This window comes from Bos taurus, chromosome 23 (assembly GCF_002263795.3).
Source record: "Bos taurus isolate L1 Dominette 01449 registration number 42190680 breed Hereford chromosome 23, ARS-UCD2.0, whole genome shotgun sequence".
Taxonomy (NCBI): domain Eukaryota; kingdom Metazoa; phylum Chordata; class Mammalia; order Artiodactyla; family Bovidae; genus Bos; species Bos taurus.
In genome coordinates, this window is record NC_037350.1 from 9950128 (window position 1) to 9972019 (window position 21892).

Genomic DNA, 21892 nt, shown 5'->3' on the forward strand with positions numbered 1-21892 from the left:
TGGTGGCTCAGACAGCAAAGCGTCTGCCTACAATGCTGGAGACGCAGGTTCAATTCCTGGGTCGGGAAGATCTCCTGGAGAAAGAAATGGTAACCCACTCCAGTATTCTTGCCTGGAAAATCCCATGGACCAAGAAGCCTGGTAGGCTACAGGCCATGGGGTTGCAAAGAGTCGGACACGACTTCACTTTCACTTTCACAGTTATGTAATCATTATTCAACAAATACCTTGAGTACCAATTATGTGCCAAATACTGTGCTAGATGTTAGGTATAGTTATACACCCTAATGTTACTCTTATTTTGGTATGAAATTATACTGATGACTTGGAAATTTAGCAGAGAAATGTCCTCAAACCTTGACCAAAGTGAAGGATCTTTGATAAGTGGGGTTCAGTAGTGGACTCACAGGTCAAGGTACAAGAGCTCAGGTCTCTCATTCCAGAACCACAGGAATGCTCTAAAGACGTTCTGATACTTTCCTGGAAGTGAATATACTTTTACAAATGGACCATTTTGGTTTGTATCTGCCATATGGAAATTAAAAAAAAAAATACCTAGTTACTTAGTTGGCTGCACCGAGTCTTAGTTTCGACACCTGGGATCTTTAGCTGTGACATGTAGAATCTAGTGTTCTGACCAGATATCAAACCTGGGCTCCCTAAATTGGTGGTCTTAGCCACTGGACTACGTGAAGTCCCTGCCACATGGAAATTAATGTAATCCATAGTCTCCAAAATTTACAAATAGCTTGTGATGCTTAACAGCATCAAAACAAACAACCCACTTAAAAAATGGGCAGAAGACCTAAATAGACAGTTCTCCAAAGAACTACTGAAGTTCATGCACCCTAGAGCTCATACTCCACAACAAGGGAAGCTTGAGCACTGCAAGTAGAGAGCAGTCCCCACTCACCACAACTAGAGGATGCCCATGCACAGCGAGGAAGACCCAGTGCAGTCCCAAATAGATAAGTACACAAGTAATGCTTAACAAATGATTATATCAATAGAAATCTTCCTTAGAGGAATGTACTATAACATCCACTATACATAAAAAAAGAAATAGATCCACAAAAATACGGCTATCTGATCTCTGACAAAAGTGCAAAAACACTTCAGTCGACAGTAGTCTTTAAAGATGCAACAAAAAATAAAGCCTTGATCTAAACTTCACATCTTACATCATGATTAACTCAAAACAGATCGGTTCTAAAAGTAAACTGTAAAATGTAAGACTTTGAGAAGAAAACATAGAAGAAAATCTTTGTGACCTAATGTGATTAAGTGAAGAGTTTTTGTATATGACAGGAAAAACTCAATTCATAAACAGAAAAAAAAATGAACGTCATCAAAATTAAAAGCCTTTGCTCTGTCAAATATATTGTCAAGAGAATGAAAAGATAAGCTACAGACTGAGAGAAAATATTTGAAAATCATATATCTAACAAAGGACTTATTCTCAGAATATAAAAAGAATTCTGAAAAACTAACAATAAGAAAAAAAAATCCAATTAAAAGATGAGCAAAAAACTTGAACAGGCACCTTGCCAAAGAGGATCTGAAGACACCAAATAAGAACATGAAAAGATGTTCAAGTTCATTAGCTATTGCTGCTGCTGCTGCTAAGTCGCTTCAGTCGTGTCTGACTCTGTGTGACCCCATAGACAGCAGCCCGCCAGGCTCCCCCGTCCCTGGGATTCTCCAGGCAAGAACACTGGAGTGGGTTGCCGCCTCCCTCTCCAATGCATGAAAGTGAAAATCGAAAAGCGAAAGTGAAGCCACTCAGTCGTGTCCGACTCGCAGCGACCCCAGGGACTGCAGCCTACCAGGCTCCTCTGTCCATGGGATGTTCCAGGCAAGAGTACTGCCACTAGAGAAACTCAAATTACAAACAAAATGAAGGACTCCCCTGGTGGTACAGTGGGTAAGTATCTACCTGCCATTGCAGGGGACACGGGTTTGATCCCTGGTCTGGGAAGAGTCTCCATGCTGTGGGCAACTAAGCCCATGCGCCACAACTTCTGAAGCCCATGCATCTTAGAGTCCATGCTTTGCAACAAGAGAAGTCACTGCTATGAGGAGCCCACCCACCGCAACTAGAGAGCAGTCCCCCTCACTGTAACTAGAGAAAGTCCATGCACAGCAACAAAGACCCAGCACAGCCAAAAACAATTAATTTAAAAATCTTTACTCTTTTAAAAAACAAAAATTGGCTACATCGGGCCTTAGTTGTGGTGTGCAGGCTCAGTAGTTAGAGCGTGTGGGCTTAGTCACTCCATGGCATGTGGGATCCCAGTTCCCTGATCAGGGATCGAACCCAAAATGCCTGCATTGCAAGGTAGATTCTTAACCACTGAACCACCAGGGAAGTCCCTAAAAAACCTTTAAATAAAAAAAAGGTGCAAGGGATCTCTATTTATTTTTTACAAATTAATGTGAACCTATAGTTACCTCAAAATAGAAAGTTTAATTTAAAGATATTTAACTTAAATATCAAGTGCTAACAAGGGTGTGGAGGAACTAGAATTCTCATATATTGCTGGTGGGAATATAAAATGGTAGGTTCAGCCACTCTGCATAAACAGTTTGGCAGTTTCTTGTAAAGTTAAACATATACTTCCCATATAACCAATAATATCACTCCTGGGGTATTTACCTTGGAGAAATGACAATTATGTTCACACAAAAACCTGTACGTGAGTGTTCACAGCAACTCTGCGATGGACCCAAACTGGAAACAAAATGTCCATCAATAAATGAATGGATAAGCAAACTGTGATATAGTCATATAATGGAATATTGTTCTTCAGTAAAAAGGAATAAACTATTGACGCACACAGCAGTTTGCATTGATTTCATAATGCTGAATTATGGATGTCATCCTTCAGAAGTTATATATTATATGAGTCCATATATACAACATTCTGAAAAAGACAGAGCTATGGTGATGGAGAAGAGATCAGTGGTTGCCAGGGGTCAGAGGTCAGCAGACAACATGACTAAGAAGTGACGGCACAAGAGAGTTTGGGGGCTGATGGAACTGCTACATAGCCTGGTGGTGGCAGTGGTTATACAAATTTATACCTGTGTTTTAATTCACAGAACTGTAAGAAATAAGTAAATTTTACTGTAAGATAATTATTTTAAAGGGATCCCTTTTCCCTACTAACAGCCCTTTTGCCAGAGTTGGATTTTAGCTACCATTGGCCCCTTTCACTTCATTTGTGCTTTACACAACCTGTATGATCACAAATTTCAGTCTTGCTTGGTTTGCCCCCACAAGAATAGAGAAATGGAAGTGTTTAAAGACTATGGAGGGAATTGTGAACTGAATAAAGGAGGGGCTTCCCTGGTGGGTCAGCAGTAAAGAATCTGCCTGCAATATAGGAGCCACAGGAGAAGTGGGTTCGATCCCTGGATTGGGAAGATGCCCTGTAGGAAGGCAAGGCAACCCACTCCAGTATTCTTGTCTAGAGAATCCCACGGACAGAGGAGCCTGATGGGCTACAGTCCATAGCGTTCCAAAGAGTCGGACATGACAGAAGCAACTTAGCATTCACTGAGTAAAGCGTTAACACAAAATCCTCTTGCTGATAAAGCTGATCTTGGGTTAGCTTTCTAGCTGTTTCTTTGGAAACCTGACAATGGTGGAATGTCAACTGTGTCACCAAGCAATACGAGTTATGGTAAAAAGAACCCGGTTAGTATATTCTAGCTGGACCAAGGGTGAGTGAAAGATTAGTGTCTGGTGGGAAGCCCGAACTCGGAGCTTCTCAGAGCACAATGACACTTGCCACTGGACGTGTCACTATGGGACCCCTGGAGGCATCAGCTATGGGAACTACAAGAGGTGTTGGTTCCTACTTGGGAAACAGGACTTCTAAAGCCCAGATAGCTCCCCTACCTATCTAAGTGATCTTGTCTTATATCTGAACTGCCACTTGTAAGACCAAAGAGTGGGCCCCTGGACTGCTGTGTGTGACTTGCTAAAGAGAAGTTAGCATGCTGGGCTTCTTATTCTTCACCTTTCTAAGTAAAATCAATGCCAAGTGAGGTCTACTGGAGTCCTGTGAGTATGAAATGACTAGTTAAGGAAAAAATGACTATGAGCAGGCATTACAAGAATTCAGGGTTCTAAACTAAACTGAGACTTTTGGAACCACCCTCGAAGAGTTAGAAATTTGGCAGGTAAGGAAACAAATGGTAATGATGTGAATGGAAATCACTTTTTTTTTTTTTTCTATATATCTAGCACAAGTAACTTGTTTACTCTGGATAAGTGATATATTGTCTGTGGGAGAAAAGCCTTTGTATCTTTCTTACCTTGGGGAATTTGCACAAGGCCAACACTTATACCAGCAAGCAAGTCTCCAAGAAGCCAATCTTTGAATCGATAGAAACACATCCACTCTAGGAAGGGAAACACTGTAAGCAGGCATCTTCGGAACTTGTGCCATGAGCATCTGCGAGAAAGAACAGACTTAAGTTCTCCGAAGAAAAAGTCCACAGGACCAAGAAAAGCCACACCCAATACTTTCTTCTTCCCACACAACAGAGTTTTTTGTTAATACTACTGACATGTGGACATATTGGACTGGCTAAGTCTTTGTTGTGAGGCTGTCCTGTGCACTGTAGGATGTCTAGCAGCATCTCTGGTCTGTATCCATTAGATGCCACCAGCATCCCCTCCCCTAGTCTTAATAACCAAAAATGTCTCCAGGCACTGCCAAATATTCCCTGGGGGATGGTATCACCTCCAGTTGAGGATCAGTGCCATACATGATAAGAACTAAGCCTTATAAGGGCTTCCCTGGTGGCACAGTGGTAAAGAATCTGCCTGCCAATGCAGGAAACATGGGTTCGATTTCTGGGTCAGAAAGATCGATGGGTCAGGAAGATCCCCTAGAGAAGGAAATGGCAACCCACTCCAGTATCCGTCCCTGGGAAATCCCATAGACAGAGGAACCTGGTGGGCAATAGTCCACTGGGTCACAAAAGAGTCAGACATGATTTAGCGACTCAGTTCAGTTCAGTTCAGTCGCTCAGTCGTGTCCAACTCTTTGCGACCCCATGAATCGAAGCACGCCAGCAAAAGCATTGTAAGTCCGGTATACAAATCAGGTGTGCAGTTTTATAGAACGTTTGAAGAAAATTCAAGCTACCAAAATTTACCAGTAGAAAACTTGACTTTTATGGCTTTCTCTTGGTAAGGACAGTTTTCTGAGATGTGATATTGGTGGGTGGCAGGCAATTAACACATTCATATCATTCCTGTATACTAAAATTTTTACCAAGCATTAACTCTATATGGCTTTGACCTGTAATAAAGAATCTGCCAGTAATGCAGGTGCAAGAGACTCAGGTTTGGTCCATGGGTTGGAAAGATCCCCCAGAGAAGGCAACCCACTCCAGTATTCTTACCTGGAGAATTCCATGGACAGAGGAGCCTGTCAGGCTACAGTCCACGAGGTCGCAAAGAGTCAGACAGGACTGAGCGATTATCACTTTCACTTTCATGTAGAAATTTATGGAAAATATACAATATGGAGTCTTGTGCTTATGGCATTAGCCATGTAAAGAAAAGGCAATACAACAAGGCCTTATTATCTTTTAGCTCAGTGGATAACAACTAGAGGGCATTTTGTTTCCCAAGGGACACCTGGTAATGTCTGGAGACATTTTTGATTATCACAACTGGCATCTAGTGGATAGAGGCCAGGGATCAAACATCTCACAGTGTACAGGACAGCCCTCCATAAGAAGTTATTTTATGGTCCAAAATGTCAACGATCCCGAGATTAAGAAAACCTACTTTAACCTTTAGATCATCTAAAACAGCAGAATCACTGTAAATCAGTCAGTTAATCAGTCAATCCATCAGTAAAACTAATACAGTTTTAAATTGCTTTTTGCTATTTATATCTCAGGATGGGCTGAAAACAAGGAGTATGGAGATTTTTCATGTATGAACTATAGCTGAATAACTGGGATTTGACCATAGCAACAAATGTAACTTTAGTGTATGCAAGGCTAAAATGTGTGCTCAGAAAAGAAGAAATTTCAACATGCTTGTCTCTCACAACGATGAGCATTACTGTCCCATAAGGAAATTAAGGTCAAATAAGTGTAAATGTCTTTGCCAAGAAATAATATGTTTGGTCAGAACTGGGGCTAGAAACCAGATCTCCTGATTTTTAATCAGTGTTCTATCCACTCTATTACCACTACAGTTCCTATTGACAGTGGTCAAATGCAAGACCATAGGTTTTCAGAGAATGTGCATTAGTAGGTGCTCAGTCATGTCCAACTCTTTGTGACCCCATGGACTGTAGCCCACCAGGCTGCTTTGTCTATGGGGTTCTCCAGGCAAGAATACTGGAGTGGGTTGCCATTTCCTACTACAGGGGATCTTCCTGACCCAGGGATCAAACCTGTGTCTCTTGCACCTCCTGCACTGGCAGGCAGATTCTTTACCACTGCGCCACCTGGAAACAGCCCCTGGAAAGAATCCCGTGTTGTGATTCTTATGAGAACCCCTGGGTGTTAGGCAGGTGTAGAGAGTGTGCTTTCCAATTATGGCCCTCTCTGTGGGTGGCGGGGGGAGCAGACCACGGCATTGGGACAATTTGTTTCGTATCTTGTCCAGGGTTCCTTCCTTTCCATGTGCCATTTGACTGAAGACCCGCCACTCTAGGGAGAGTCATCAGAACTGTTTAGCATGCCAGAAAAATAAAATGGACTTGGAATAATGAGGACCTAAGATGGATGGGAATCAAGGAAAGAGCTGGAGGAATAGAAATTGAAGTTGGTGGAGGAACAGTATAAGCACTTCAACATGAATCTAGGTCTTAGTTAAGGCATCTTAAAAGTGAGGGATGGTGAGAGTTGATGTGAAAGCACAAGGGAGCACTCTAAGAGAAAGAGTATTTCAGTTGCTAACCAAAAGGGAAAAAATGAAGGGAGAGGTGAAGTTTCTTGAAGAAAGGAAGAGATGAAGTTAAAGATTATAATTTTTTTTCTTTTTTTTTTTTGACTGTTTGCTAGCTGCTTTACAAATACTCTCTAATCCTCACAATCACCTTGTAAGGTAGGTGCTATTATCATCCCCATTTTATAGATGAGAATACTGAGGCTCAGTTGGGTTGGATAGCTTGCTTAAGGTCACACAGTTGGGAAGCAGCAGGACTGGGACTCAAAACCAGGCAATCTGGCTTCAGACCCTTGCTCTTAGCCACAGCGCTGGGCTACCTTTCAAGTTAAAATTCAGAAATAGACATAACCGTGTGCGTTAGAAGTAAGGAATAAGAACTGTTATAAAAGCCCATGGGAGGCAGTGCAGGTCAGATTTAAATGTCTAAGGATAGGCAGCTGGAGGAGAATAAGGCTGAAACTTCTTTGGTAGGGCCTGTTTATGATGAGGTATAAATTAGGAAAAGACTATGCTTTCACAGAGCAAAGCCAATGCGGCTCCCAAGTGCTCTCTTTGTCATATAACCTCTGACCCATCCTGGAGCAGAAAAAATGAGCGTTGTGATACAGGACAGGAAGGGACATCCAAGACCACAACTTGCAAAAGGCAGGATATGGGCAAAGGAGGAGGCTCAGAGGGAGGAAGGTCTGCAACAGGGCTGCGTGGAGGCCTTCCTCTCTTGTCACCTGACACATGCCAACTGTGGGTGATGAAACCAAGGGATGACAGGGGCTAACAAATGTGCAGTGTGAGTGAGGACAGTCTGAGTAGTTAGGTTTAATATAATGATGCAGGTCACAAGGGGTTTTTATCCTGATGTCTGTAGTGACCAAGGGGTCTCTAGAGGAAATTTGGGGGGTAAGTGACTTTAGGAAAAATGGTATCTTTATTTTCACTAACCTCCTAACTGAAATGCAGTATTTCCTTCAGTTATGAATGTTGACAACAAACCACAGTTGTTACCAGCAGAGTTTTGACTTTGTCACCAACAGAGTCACAAATATTTTCACATTACAGTAAAACTGCTGCAGATATCTTAAGATATAATTTATACTCATCATTACTTAGAAATTACAGTTATTAGACCCACAATTATTAAATATCATGATTTTTGTATTTTTTATATGTTGATAACTATACTTCAATATAACTGGTTTCCTTCATAATGCTATGTATTTTATACATTTTTAAATATTTTGGCCAAGAGCACTTAATGGGGAAAGAATGGACTCATCAACATATAGTGCTGGGAAAATGAGATAGCCATTTGGGGAAAGATGAAGTCAGACTCTTACTTTATATCGCTTACAAAGTTTACTCGGAATGCATCAAAGATCTAAATTTAAGAACTAAAACTATAAAACTCTTAGAAGAAAACATAGGGGAAAATCTTCATTATCTTGGATTTCACAATAGTTTCTTAAATAAGACACTGAAGTCACAAGCAAGAAAAGAAAAAAAATAGATTAAATCTAATTTCATTAAAATTAAAACTGTTGTACACCAAAAGACACTATCAACAGGCAACCCACAGAATGGGAGGAAATATTTGCAAATCACATATCTGATAAGGGTTTAGTATCCAGAATAAATAAAGAAGTCCTACAATTCAACAACAAAAAGGAAAGAAAATCTAGTTTCTAAAAGGGTAAAGGAATAGACATTTCTCCAAAAAAGATATATAAGAGACCAATAAGCACATGAAAAGAGGCTCATCATATTTAGTTATTAGGGAAATGCAAAAAAAAAAAAAAAAAACACCCTACAATGTGATACCATTTTACATCTACTAGTATGGCTATAACAATAATTTTTTAAAAAGGAAAATAACAATTATTGGAGAGGATTTGAAGAAATTGGAATACTTGCTAATGCTAATGTGGTGCAGCAACTGTGAAAAAAATTTTCTCAAAAAATTAAACGTAAAATTACCATTTGATCCAACAATTCCCCTCTCAGGTGTATACCTAGAAAAATTACAAGCAGGGAATCAAACAGATACTCCTATGCCTAATACTCATGGTGGGATTATTCACGACAGCCCAAAAGTGGAAACAATCCAAGTGTCCATTAACAGATGAATGGGTAAACAAAACAAGGTCTATACTTACAATGGAATATCATCAGCCATAAAACGAAGTACTGATCCATGCTACAATATCATGCTAAGTGAAATAAACCACACGTGGAAGACAAATATTGTATGACTCCACTTAAATGAAATATCTATAATAGGCAATTCAGAGAGACAGAAAGTAGAAGAGAGGTTAGCAGAGACTGGAGGTGGGGGCATGGGGAGTTATTGCCTAACAGGTACAAAATGTCTGTTTGCAGTGATGAAAAAGTTTTGGAAATAGCGGTAATGGTTGCACAACATCATGAATGTCATTAATACTGCTGATTTGTACACTTTAAAATGGTTAAAATGACCAACTTTATGTTGTATATATTTTACCACAATAAAAAATGTTAAAAAAAATTATTCTGAAAAGAGGTGCATTAGGTCTGATAGATAGCTAAAAGGTTCAAACACAAAAACAGGTTAGAAGCCCCTGAACTATAGAACTTACATAGTTGTTCTTGCATCATTCATTAGTCCACCATGGTTGCTTTTTGTTGTTATTGTTAGGAGACTGGCAACGGTGGTTAATCAAACAATGTATTTTTAAATATCATCCCTGGATGCTGTGGTGGACAACTAAGGTCTTTATGCCAAGTTTACAATCAAGAAGGTGATACAAGAGACTTCCCTGTGGTCCAGTGGTTAAGAATCTGCCTGCCGATGCTGGGACACGGGATTGATCCCTGGTGGGGACAGATTCCACATGCCTCGGAGCAGCTAAATCCATGCACCACAACTACTGAGCCCAAGAACCGTAGAGCCTGTGCTCCACACCAAGAGAAGCCACCGCAGTGAGAAGCCCACGGGCCGCAACCAGAGAGCAGTCCCCACTGGCCGCAACTAGAGGAAGCCCTTGTGCACCGACAAATATCCGGCACGGCCATAAACAAGATATTAAATAAAAATTTCAAAAGAAGGCGATAGAGGACAAACCACACAAAAAAATAAACCCACAAAAAACAACTGAAGAGAAATTATGCTAGGGGTTCTGATGACAGGAATTCAGGAGAGGAAAACAGAAGCAGGCACCAAAGGCAGCAAGCAGTTTTGGGGCTGCCAGCGTGGCCGCGGCTGAATGACCGCACACACCCACCTGCACTGCACATGGTGACTGACGGTGCTGATGTCGATGTCCACGTTCCCAGAGGAGGCGGTCTTCTTTCTGTGTTCCTGTTGAAAATTTTCCTCATTGTACACGTCTCGCTTCACATCATATGTGAAAGAACTTTGCCTGTACCTAGAGGCAAAACTCTGGAAGCTCCTGTCTGGCTGCATTGTTCCTGGAAGAGTGGAAAGAAATTGAACAAATGACATTTAAAAAAAAAAAATCTAGATCCTTGACACGTTTTTATGGAGATAAAATTTCCATATAATGGTAGCATATCTACAAAACGTGGGAAAGAATCCACAGGCAATGCAGGAGACACAGGAGACGCAAGTTCCATCCCTGTCTTGGGAAAATGCCCTGGAGGAGGCATCTGAACCCCCTCCAGTATTCTTGCCTGGAAAATCTCATGGACAGAGAAGCCTGGTGGGCTATAGTCCATGGGGTCACAAAGAGTCGGACCCGACTGTGTGACTAAGTGTACCTACATAATGCATCACAATTTTAGAAAACTTTCTCATTTAGTGTATAATTTTATACCTAAAACAACCCTATAAAAAAAAGCAGGTGTACAATGTATGGCGAAAACCACTACAATATTGTAAAGTAATTAGCCTCCAACTAAAATAAATAAATTAAAAAAAAAAAAACCAGGTGTATATTCTCATTTTCCAAATGGAGAAACCAAAGCTTGAAAGTATAAACAGCTTTGGCTGTTGAATATTTAGTCAGGACTAGAACCCAAATGTCTGGCTAGAAAGCCTAGTTTTCTTCATATGTTGTTCTGCTGCAGGGAAAAGATTAAGAGGCAAAAGTATAACCACTAATTTTCATTGAAAATGCTAAAGGTTAAGGGATCAACATGGGGTTTTCTAACTCCCTTCTTATCTAAATAGCATCCATCATTATCCCTTTATCTTTTCCTTTTCTTCACCAAACTTAATAGTGCCTGACTCAGTATTTGTCTGTTTGTTCACTGTCTGTTTCCCACACTAAAATATAATTCCAAGAGGCAGGACTTTGTTCCAGGCCCAAATACTGTGTGACATTTAGTAGGCCCTCAACAAATATTTTTTGAATGATGGTCAAGTATCTAGTTAGTGGCATTATAACACAGCAGAAAAAGCATGGCACAGGATACCAGGATTCTGGAGTTCTAACTCTGGATTTTTCTTTTTTTTAAAACAACTGGGGGCAAGTTTCTTAGAAACAGAGTTTCAGTTTCCCTGTCCGTAAAATGACATGGTTTGACCGTATGATCTCTAAGGGTCATGAAAAGTGAAAGACAGTGAAGTCACTCAGTCATGTCCAACTCTCTGCAACCCCATGGGCCGTAGCCTACCCAGCTCCTCTGTCCATGGGATTTTTCAGGCAAGAGCACTGGAGTGGGTAGCCACTTTCTTCTCCAGGAGATCTTCTTGACCCAGGGATCAAACTGAGATCTCCCTCACTGCAGGCAGACGCTTCACTGTCTGAGCCACCAGAGAAGCCTCCTAAGGGTTATATCAAACCTTAAAAATATGTATTATTATCTTGCTCTTTTAAAAAGAATTAGAAGAAAGAGTTAATGAGGATGGATATAGTTCCATCTCTTGGAGAAAGTGTAACTGTTCTTGATCGTCTGTGTTTTTGAATAATAAAAAGGGCACACAGCTAATATTCTTCCACATAAATGTAAACAAGTAGATCTATATTTATCATCAACATCACGTACAACACTCATAGAGCACTTAATATATACCAAGCATTGCACTAGACTTTTTCATGAGTTATTTCTTTTAATTCCCACAACAATCCTAATACTACTTTTGAAAGTGAAAGTGAAAGTCACTCAGTCGTGTCTGACTCTTTGCGACCCCATGGACTATACAGTCCCTGGAATTCTCCAGGCTAGAATACTGGAGTGGGTAGCTGTTCCCTTCTCCAGGGGCTCTTCCCAACTCAGGGACTGAACTCAGGTCTCTGGCATCGCAGGTGGATTCTTTACCAGCTGAGCCACCAGGGAAGCCCAAGAATACAGGTGATAAAACTGAGGTTTTGGAAATGTTAGGTAACTCAGCCATAGTTATATAATGTATTTTTACTCTCAAAACATAGGGTAGCAGGCATGTACTGTATAACACTATAAACCAATGATCACAAATCCAATAAAGAAGTGAGAGTATAGTTAGGGAATACAGAAGGGGATGGAAGAGCTGCTTTACAATGTATTACTTGAGAGAATTAGTACTCTGTGTCTTCCAGAAAAAAACAGAACTATACACTAAAACGTAAGCAACATTTTTGCCTTTCTTTACCCCACCCATAGGAATACTGATCCATCCTTCCTTACTTTTCCTATGTAATCTTACAATAAACTTCCATGACTAGAATCTATCTGTTCCTAGCAACTAAAAGAGCCTAATTAACCTGCTTATTACACTGAGATTATAAAAACTGCCATCCTGGGACTTTCCTCGTGGTCCAGTGGTAAAGAATCCTCCTGACAGCACTATTTACAATAGCTAGGATATGGAAGCAACCTAGATGCCCATCGATGGATAAGTGGATAAAGCAGTAGTGGTGCATATACACAATGGAATATCACTCAGCTATAAAAAAGGAACACATTCAAGTCAGTTCTAATGAGGTGGATGAACCCAGAGCCTATTATACAGAGTGAAGTAGGTCAGAAAAAGAAAGACAAATACTATATATATTAATGAAAATACTTGGAATCTAGAAAGATGGTTCTGATGATACTATTTGCAGGGCAGCAAAGGAGACACAGACATAAATGACAAACTTTTGGACCCAGTCGGGGAAGGAGAGGGTGGGATGATTTGAGTGAGTAGCACTGAAACATATACATTACCATATGTAAAACAGATAGCCGGTGGGCATTTGCTGTGTGACCCAGGGAACCCAAAGCTGGTGCTCTGTGACAGCCTAGAGGGGTGGGATGGGGAGGGAGGTTCAAGAGAGAGGGAATATATGTCTACCTGTGGCTGATTCATGTTGATGTGTGGCAGAGACCATCATGATACAGTGGAGTAATTATCCTCCAATTAAAAATAAAATAAAATTTAAAAAGAATCCACCTGCCAATGCAGGGGACATGGGTTCCATCCCTGGTCCGGGAAGATTCCACACGCCGTGGGGCAGCTGGGCTTGTGCACCACCGCTATTGAGCCTGCACGCCCTAGACCCTGTGCTTTGCAAAAAGAGAAGCGACCACAGTGAGAAGCCCGTGCACCATAACTAGAGAGCAGCCCCTGCTCGCCTCAACTAGAGCAAGCCCATGGGTGGCAACGAAGACCCAGTGTAGCCAATAAATCAATAAAAATAAAATGTAAAAAAACTGCCATCCTGGGTTAGATGGAGAGTCTAGAATCCAGCACTTTGTTTCTGAAATGCCACGAAGCAGGCAGGAAGCAGGCAACATATGGACAAGCATAATGGAAGCAGTGGGCCAGGGAAAGGTGGCTGCAGCCACTCCGTTCTAGCAATTATTGTCATGGGGGATATGGGGCTCAGGATGGCCAGATCTGATCTTTCCCCAGGGAAGCCATAATTCCAGATTTTTATGTGACATCTTCTGACTTTGAAATGTTGTCAATCACCTTACCTATTTTTAAAAACACAGTCTGTATCTAACAAAACACCTCTGCAGGCCAGATTCGGTCTGACCCAGCAGTATGTGACCTCTGATCCAGAGCCTTGTTTAAAAAAAACAAAATATTCTCATCTCCTCCCATCATAAATTATAACTTATCCCTCAAGAATTTCTCCCTCTTTCAAAGCTAAAGCATTTATTTTTTCTGTTGTCACACCCCTGGGAGGTATTATATCTCATCAACTGACTTATGGAAAGAAGCATTTCTTATTATTGTCTTCAACCTACATCAGTTATATTTCAAAAGGTAGCCATGTTCTACTAGACTAGGATTTGGTAAGTTTGCCTGCTATAATTTTCACAATCTTATAAATTTCTACCACATACAGTCTTGGCCTTCATTTATTTCTGACTGAAGAATGCTTTTCCACCTGTGGTCAATTAATTTATGGTTGTTGCTATTTAGTTGTCAAGTCAAGTCTGACTCTTTTGTGACCCCATGTACTATAGCCCACTGGAATTTTTTTCATAGTCCATGGAATTTTTCCAGGTAAGAATACTGGAGTGGGTTGCCATTTCCTTCTCCAGGGGATCTTCCCGATCCAGGGATCAAACCCGTGTCTCTGCACCGGCAGGTGGATTCTTTACCACTGAGCCACCAGGGAGGCCCTGGTCAATTAACTTAGTGTTCCACAAACATTTGCTGAATGCTAAGTGCCCAAAGGATACAAAAGGACAAAGACTCTTGAATTTAGTAGAATAAAAATACCAAAATATGGTGTTATCAGAATTTAGAGGTGTGAAAGGCAGAAATTAACACGTATTGCTGGCCAGCCATAGCCAGTTTCTTCACACACATAGTCTCAAAAGATAGATAGTTATTTTCCTGATAATAATTATCCTTATTTTACTGGTGACTTTAGTGAGTTCCTCAGGCATACAACCATTAAACAGCAGAGCCAGAATCTGAACCCTGTCTTTTTGATTCTAAAACAGATGCCACATCTAATGCCACATGATGTCCTATAGAATGAGATTGATAACCCCAGCTAGGTGAAGGCCTCCCTGGGGAGATATGGCTAAACTGCTCTGGCTAAACTGGAGGCAGGTAAGAGAATAAGGTATTTCAGGAAGAGAACAGGATAAAATTACAGAGATAATATAAGGCAACTCATTCAACAGGTCTAAGTAAAGGCAGTGTCAAACCCAAAAGGTTGAGGCCTATTTCAGGAGTGTCTTGAATGCTGGGTTGAACCTGGACTTTTCAGCAATCTAAAATGTTCAAGAAGCAGTAGTAACATGCACAGACGTGCTTTGGGAAGAATCATGTCAATGGTAGAGTCTAGAGCTGTGCTGACCAGTACAGCAGTCACTGCTACCTGCGAAAACTTAAATTTAACTTAATTAAAATAAAATGAGGGAATTCCTTGGCAGTCCAGTGGTTAGGACTCAGCTGTTTCACTGCTGTAGCCCCAGATTCAATTCCTGGTCAGGAAAACTTGTGGCAATGCCTCACGCTCTGTGGCATGGCCAATTCCTTAGTCACAATAGCCACATTTCAAGGGCTCAATAGCCATGTGTGGTAGGGACTAGCAACTAGACAGGGCAGGTATTAAACACATCTATCCTCACAGAAAGTTCTACTGAACAGCACTGGAGACAGGAGAGACTGAGGCAAAAAGACCCATCAGAGCCCTTTACTATTATGGTAGTCTGACTGAGAGGCAATCAAGTCACAACTCAGGGACCACAGTCTGAGTGGCTAGGAGGGGCAGGTGGAAAGCTGTCTTCAAAGGGCTTATCATATAACTGGCTAAAGGCAGCAAGGGAAAACATTTTTCAGTTATTGTTTCGTTTCCACTAGTCATCTCTGGAATTTCTTCAGTTCCACTAGTCTTTCTTGACTTCACAGAAAACCCACTGGCTTGTTTTCTTCACTAACACGACCCTTCTCTTTAAGGTATGATGATCAGAAGCCATTACGGACAAGTGGCAGATGCACGTTAACGTGGAGAAGATGATGCATTTCAGAAGAAGGTCATCGAAGATGGGATAACAACCCTTCAGCTGAGACACAACACAAGAGGGACTGTCTCTTACTGATTCCTAAAATTCCCTAATACTTCCTGCCATCAGACAAAACATTCAGGTGGGTGGGCCATGATCTGAACAAGTTAAGGTTTCATTTTCATATTCTACAAATGTGACATAATTTGGGGCATCTGGATTCACTACTAATTAATAGAAATTAATCTCTGTAGCCCATACTTGGTCTTACAAACAATAGTATCATCTGGGAACTTGTTGGAAATGCTAATTCTCAGGCCCCACCTAACAAAACACAATTAATCAGAAACTCTGAGGATGGCCCAGCAGTCTGTTTTAAGAAGCCCTCCAGATGATTCTGGTACACAGTGAAGTATGAAGACCACTGTAAATGTAGCTAATTATCTTTATTCAGTTGGACAATCAGGATCAAATTTGGGGCACTGTTAATATACTTTTGACCTAGCTCCTTCATCCCCATACTACCCCTATCCATCCAGCCATCCACTGATTCTTTTACATAAGGTGCTAAAAGTATTTTAAAAGCCAAGAGTTAAATATTTAAATACAACCCAATTCAACCCAATTTTCTATTACCCCAATTGATGTGAAATCCTGAAACTTAGCTTCAAGATTATCCTTTCATATGGTCAACTTTCACATGTTCTCTATAATCGTGGGAAAGTAAAATTCACTTTCAGAATTTCAAAATAAATATTTGTAATTCCATCAGGAAAAAACAGGCCTTTGCCCATTCTAACTACGCTTTTATGGTGGAATGTATGTGAAAAAGAAAGTCATGAGCAAAGGGCATTGCTTGCAGTACCTTTCCGTCACTTGGTCTAGTGGCTGGGGATGAATGATCAGAGGACAGCCCTCAAGGAGCTGACCATCCAACACACAAACAACTGCCTTTAATGCGACCTGGTGAGAGTATTACCAATGGGCTGGTTGGAGAGAAATTCATTGTTGGGGTGGGGATGTTGGAGAAGGGGTTGCTGCGATCCATCAACAGAACCTGAAAGGAACAGAAAGGGCTACGAGATGCTGGAGTGGGGGCTCAGTTATAAGGAACAACAACAGCAGCTACTGCTGCTGCTGCTGCTGTCTCTTCAGTCGTGTCCGACTCTGTGCGACCCCATAGACGGCAGCCCACCAGGCTCCCCCGTCCCTGGGATTCTCCAGGCAAGAACACTGGAGTGGGTTGCCATTTCCCTCTCCAATGCATGAAAGTGAAAAGTGAAAGTGAAGTCTCTCAGTCGTGTCCGACTCTTCGCGACCCCATGGACTGCAGCCTACCAGGCTCCTCAGTCCATGGGATTATTCCAGGCAAGAGTACTGGAGTGGGTTGCCATTGCCTTCTCCGAAGAACAGCAGCAGTGAGGTCTAAAAAGCAGAAGGCGCGCAACTGGGCAGTCAAGCCTCGGGAGGAGGAGGATGGCGGCGGGGTGTGTTGATCAGGGGGAGACTCCGGCAGCAGACCAGTTCTGGGGCTTATGGCAACTCAAACCAACGAGTGTGGAAGGAGTCAGCCTGCCAAACGCACGCGCCGTCTTTCCTCATGGATTTTCAAAAGCAGGGACCGCACGAAGAGAAAGCTCCCAGGGACGACCGTCATTCATTCATTCCGCAAACGCTGACTGAGTGCCCTCGACGAGCTTGACCCTGCGGTGACAGTGGCCCGGGGACTTCCGAGTGTAACGCGGGGGTGGGGGGGAGTGGTCCCCGCCCCCAACGCCGGAGCCAGGGCCCCGCCGCCGCCACCACCTGCAGCCCCGGCCCCGGGCGGCTCCCCGGGTCCCTAGGCTCACCTGGTTCCCGGGTTACGGCGGGAGGTCGGACGCTGGAGCCGGAGGCAGCTCCGGCCGGACGGGCGGCGCTGTGGACGCGGACGCCGGCGGTTCCCGAGCCGTTGCGGTCGAACCCGCGGGACTCCTTGATGCCAGGCCTCGCGCGCCGCACTTGGCGTAAGTGATTCACTCTGTCTCCCGACGACTCTTGGGAACAGAAGACGCGGGAGGAAACTGGAGGCTAAGAGGGTCGCCGATATCTCCAACCCCGACTGAAGGACGCTGTCCTGCCCAGCTCCTTCCCCAAGACCCCTTAACCTCCTTCTGAAGCTCAGTCCCTGTCACTGTCTCTCCCTGCGCCTTGCATGCCCTCTTTGCCCAGTTGCAGTTTTCCACTTGCTTGATTACTGTAGTAATGTCTAATATATTATTCACTTTACCTATGGCTTTAAAAAATATATTTACGTCTTTATTTAGCTGCATCAGGATTTAGTTGCAGCACGTGGACCTTCCATCTTCCTAGCTGCAAGTGGGATCTAGTTCCGCGACCAGGATCAACCCAGGCGCTCTGCTTCAGGAGCATGGAGTCTGAGCCACTGGACCAACAGGAAGTCCCTACCTATACCTTTTTGTAATCTGTCTCATCCCCAGAAGGGCAGGGATTTTTATGTCTTGCTTTAATTGCTGTATCATTGGTGCCAAAGCAATGTGGTAGATCTAGTAAGTGCTCAATAAATTTGTGTTGAAGAATTGAATGATTGCGCCACTATTCACTGTAGGCTCCACCTAGGCAGCCGCTATCTGCCTTTTAACCAACTTTCCATTAGAAGTGCCTGGTACCTAGTAGGCATTCAATATATATTTGCTGAGTGAGTGAGTGTATTGCTCATCTTTACCCTTTTGGTCACTCTCATGTCATTATTCCAATTTGTTGGATAAACACATGAATTTCTTAGAATTTCAGCTTCCAAGTTTTCTCCCTTTTATCCATGCACTCACCTTGATCCCCCACTCTTACCTCTTATATCTTTACAGCTGCATTTTTGCTCTTGCTTCCTCCTTCTACCTCCAATACTTCTTAGAAAGCTCACTATCTGCAGTTTGGCTTGGAACATTTTTAAGCAACATGTCTTCTAAGGCAAGAGAATCTAGGCTGTCACACTGAATCCAAAGAAAGCTTTCCGCAAATCACCCATGACCCTTGTTTTGGGTTTTATTTTATTTTTCCTTGAGAACTGAGGATCCTGCACTGCCTCCTAAGTTGAGATCATGTCCTTGTTCATAATTTGCTCAACAAATATTTATGGAGTAACTTCTATGTTCGAGGCCCTGAGCTATATCCTGGGACAAGATAGGCAAAATTTGAGCACTTCAAGGGATGCATAACACAAAAGAGAATAGTCATGGATAGTGATGGGAAGTGTCCTGGCTTGAACCCAGTTATTTCTAAAAGAAATGACCAAGAATAAGATGGGGTCCAATTCTGCTTATTGAAACAAGTTTTAGGGTAGGAATAAGTTAATAGTGAGGTGAAGGTATGGGGTTATACCTTGCCCATTCACATTTATTATCTTGTTCAGCTTTCAGGTGGGAAAGTAGGGCAGCAATTCTTTTTTGTATAAACTGGAACTAAGGTCTAAGAAAGGTCAATTGACTTGCCCAACAGGATACTGCCAGAAAACCACTGTCTGCACTGTTCTTACTCTGAGAGGCATGATTACAATTCTTAAAACCCTCTTTGCTGGAAGCTCTTCAAGGTAGGAATCAGTTTCAAACCTTCAGGGTAAAGGTTTTAAAAATGTTTCTCCAAGGGAGATACCAAGGACTTTTCTGAACCTGGCGCATATTGTAAAAATGCACAGTCTTGGCGTCCCTCTGGGACCCATCTAATCAAACTCGCTGTGCATTTTTAAGCGCCCAAGGTGCTTCTTCGGCACGTAAAAGTTTGAGAACTACTAGAAGCGTTTGGGTGGAAAAACCTCAACCTTAATTCAGGGCTAATATTTACCTTTAAGACAGATTTCGTCAGCATTCCGAAGAGTAAGTGTATGTCCTTGAGCAGATGGGACTGCAACGGCTTTCTGGCCGGAATATTTCTCTTTTTTATGCAAGTACTTCTTGGAAATTGGGGGTTTTCCGCCGAGCAGGTGCTCAGCTGCTGGTGACTACCCACCGTTCAAAGGTTTTCTGGCTCTTTTCCCACACACCCGATTGATTTGTCACTGTCTCTTTCCAACAGGGAGCCAAGCACTTGCCCCACCGACCACGGTGGGGCGCGCGCGGCCTGTGTCGGCTGCTTCTCCGCTCCTTCCCGGGTCCGCCTTCGCGCGCTAAAGGAGAGCAATCCCTGGGAGTTCCTGCCTCTGGGGGCCAGCTGTTGCTCTCTTCTCGCGAGAATTACTTCTCCCGAGCTCTCCCTTCATCAACCCCCCCTCCCGCGGGCAGGTTCCATATTGGGTAAAATCTCGGCTCGAGGAGAGGTCTGGGAGCTGTTCTCGCGAGAGCACGGCGGGAGCCTCCTGTTCGCTGGCTCTGGGAAAGGCGACCACTGCAAGCTCCGCGGGCGCTGCAGCTGGAGCTGTGACCCCGCCGCGCAGCCGGGAGTCGGCTGGGTGTGGAGAGAGTGCAGGGAGAGCTGGGCGGGGCGCCAGCGCAGGGCCCCGGAGCGTGCCCCGGCCCTTCGCAGGGCTTCCCCCGCCGTCGGTGAGGCGCGTCCAGCCGCTGCGGCTGACAGGGGCCGCGCGCGCGCGCGGGAGTCTTCAGGGTCGCCGCAGCCGCACCTGCGCGGGCGGCCAGCGCAGGATTCCCTGCCCGGCCGGGCGGGCTACGAGGTCAGGGGAAGCGGGTGCGGGTGCAGGCGGGGCCCCGCAAGGGCCACCTCCTCGCCCCGCGGCCACCGCTGGAAGATGTCTCAGGAGAGGCCCACGTTCTACCGGCAGGAGCTGAACAAGACCATCTGGGAGGTGCCCGAGCGTTACCAGAACCTGTCCCCGGTGGGCTCCGGCGCCTATGGCTCCGTGTGGTGAGTGTCACCGGGCCGGGGGCCTCGCTGGGCCGGGTGTCTCCGTATGCCCCAGAGTCGGGCCTGCCCCCACGGCTCAGCAATGCACCCAGCGGCAGGAATTTTCCTTGGAGGGAGGGCATCCCAGCCCTCTTCGACCCCTGTCCTGCACTCCCTGTGCCCCTTGCACCCCCACCCTGCACGCCCACGTAGATGGTCAGCTATGTGTAGGACACAGGTCCGCGGTGGGCGGTGGGTGATGGTGTTGGAGCCGGGCCCTGACTCGCACCCCGCGCGTTCCCTTGGAGGTGGGGTGGGGGAAGGGGCTGCTGCTACGGGGGCAGAAACACGGGTCCTTCTTCGGAGGTCTCTCCCTGCTGGCATCGAGCAGAAGGGCTCTCTCGAGATGTGCCTGCCCTCGGAGCAGACAAGCCCGGGAGCTGCCCGGAGAAGCAGAAGGGCAAAGCTCGACTGCGGTCATCTGAACAAAACTGAGGACGAAGGGCGTTGAGTTCGGGCTTTTTTGCAAACCTCTGTCGAAATTGCATTTTGAGAAGGGTTCTTTTTCAATTCGCACTTGAATTAGCAGCTATCCAGGGAGCTTAAAATACCGACTTTATCTCGGTGAGCCCTGTGCCAGCTTGAGTGGTGTGTTTCCGATTCAGTTGAAAGCGTATTTCCTTTTCGCAGAGTGGGGGGTGGTGGTAGTGCCTGCAAACACTGCAGCTTGAGAAGCTGGCGGCCTCGCTGATTAGTCACATACCACCGCTCATTTAAGTATTGTTTGACAAAACAATTTTCTCCTTTGGAGCAAGTGAGGTTCAGATCCGTTGGACGCCCTCAAGATCAAAAAGTTATTAACAATGCTGCGATGTATTATAAATATTTTTTAATCGTGATAATTCTTGTGAAACACTGTTTTTAAAGTCCTTTAGAGGGTTTGCAGAGAACTTAATCTGCACTTACAGACTGAGGGGTACATAATGGTTTTCATGGGATATGGAGTATATAGCAAAGGAAGGAAGAGACACTTCAGCTTTAATTCACACTATGAATGTCTTTTAAATTAAATGCTACTGTAAAATTTCCAGACCTCAGTTTGCTAACTTTTCTAACTTCTAAGGTTTTATACACTGTATTTTAGATTTTGTGTAATTTGAGGGCTGACCTGAAGCTATTTGATGTAATTCCTGTGCATGCATTATTTGCAAAGAGGTCTACAAAATTAGTTTTTTGTTTCACAGCAGATTCCAGGCTTTTAGA

General features: G+C 43.7%; 2 protein-coding genes across 16 annotated transcripts in view; one reads left to right on the forward strand and one right to left on the reverse strand.

Moving 5' to 3' along the window:
- SLC26A8 (solute carrier family 26 member 8) overlaps positions 1-20030 on the reverse strand; it is a 91184-nt gene extending 71154 nt beyond the window's left edge. For 2 of the 10 annotated variants that reach the window (XM_059880371.1, XM_059880372.1), the window contains exons 1-4: positions 19637-20016; positions 17650-17835; positions 10186-10372; positions 4324-4463 (exon numbers count right to left, since the gene is read on the reverse strand). In XM_059880371.1, the coding sequence (XP_059736354.1) occupies positions 4324-4463; positions 10186-10367 (322 nt within the window). In that variant the 5' untranslated portion in view covers positions 10368-10372; positions 17650-17835; positions 19637-20016. 10 annotated transcript variants of the gene reach the window in all.
- A 106-nt stretch (positions 20031-20136) lies between these two features.
- MAPK14 (mitogen-activated protein kinase 14) overlaps positions 20137-21892 on the forward strand; it is a 75331-nt gene continuing 73575 nt past the window's right edge. For 5 of the 6 annotated variants that reach the window (XM_010818123.3, XM_059880390.1, XM_059880392.1 and 2 more), the window contains exon 1: positions 20176-20650. In XM_010818123.3, the coding sequence (XP_010816425.1) occupies positions 20535-20650 (116 nt within the window). In that variant the 5' untranslated portion in view covers positions 20176-20534. Of the gene's footprint in view, positions 20651-21892 lie in introns of all 6 variants that reach the window. The other variant, NM_001102174.1, reaches the window with a different exon arrangement.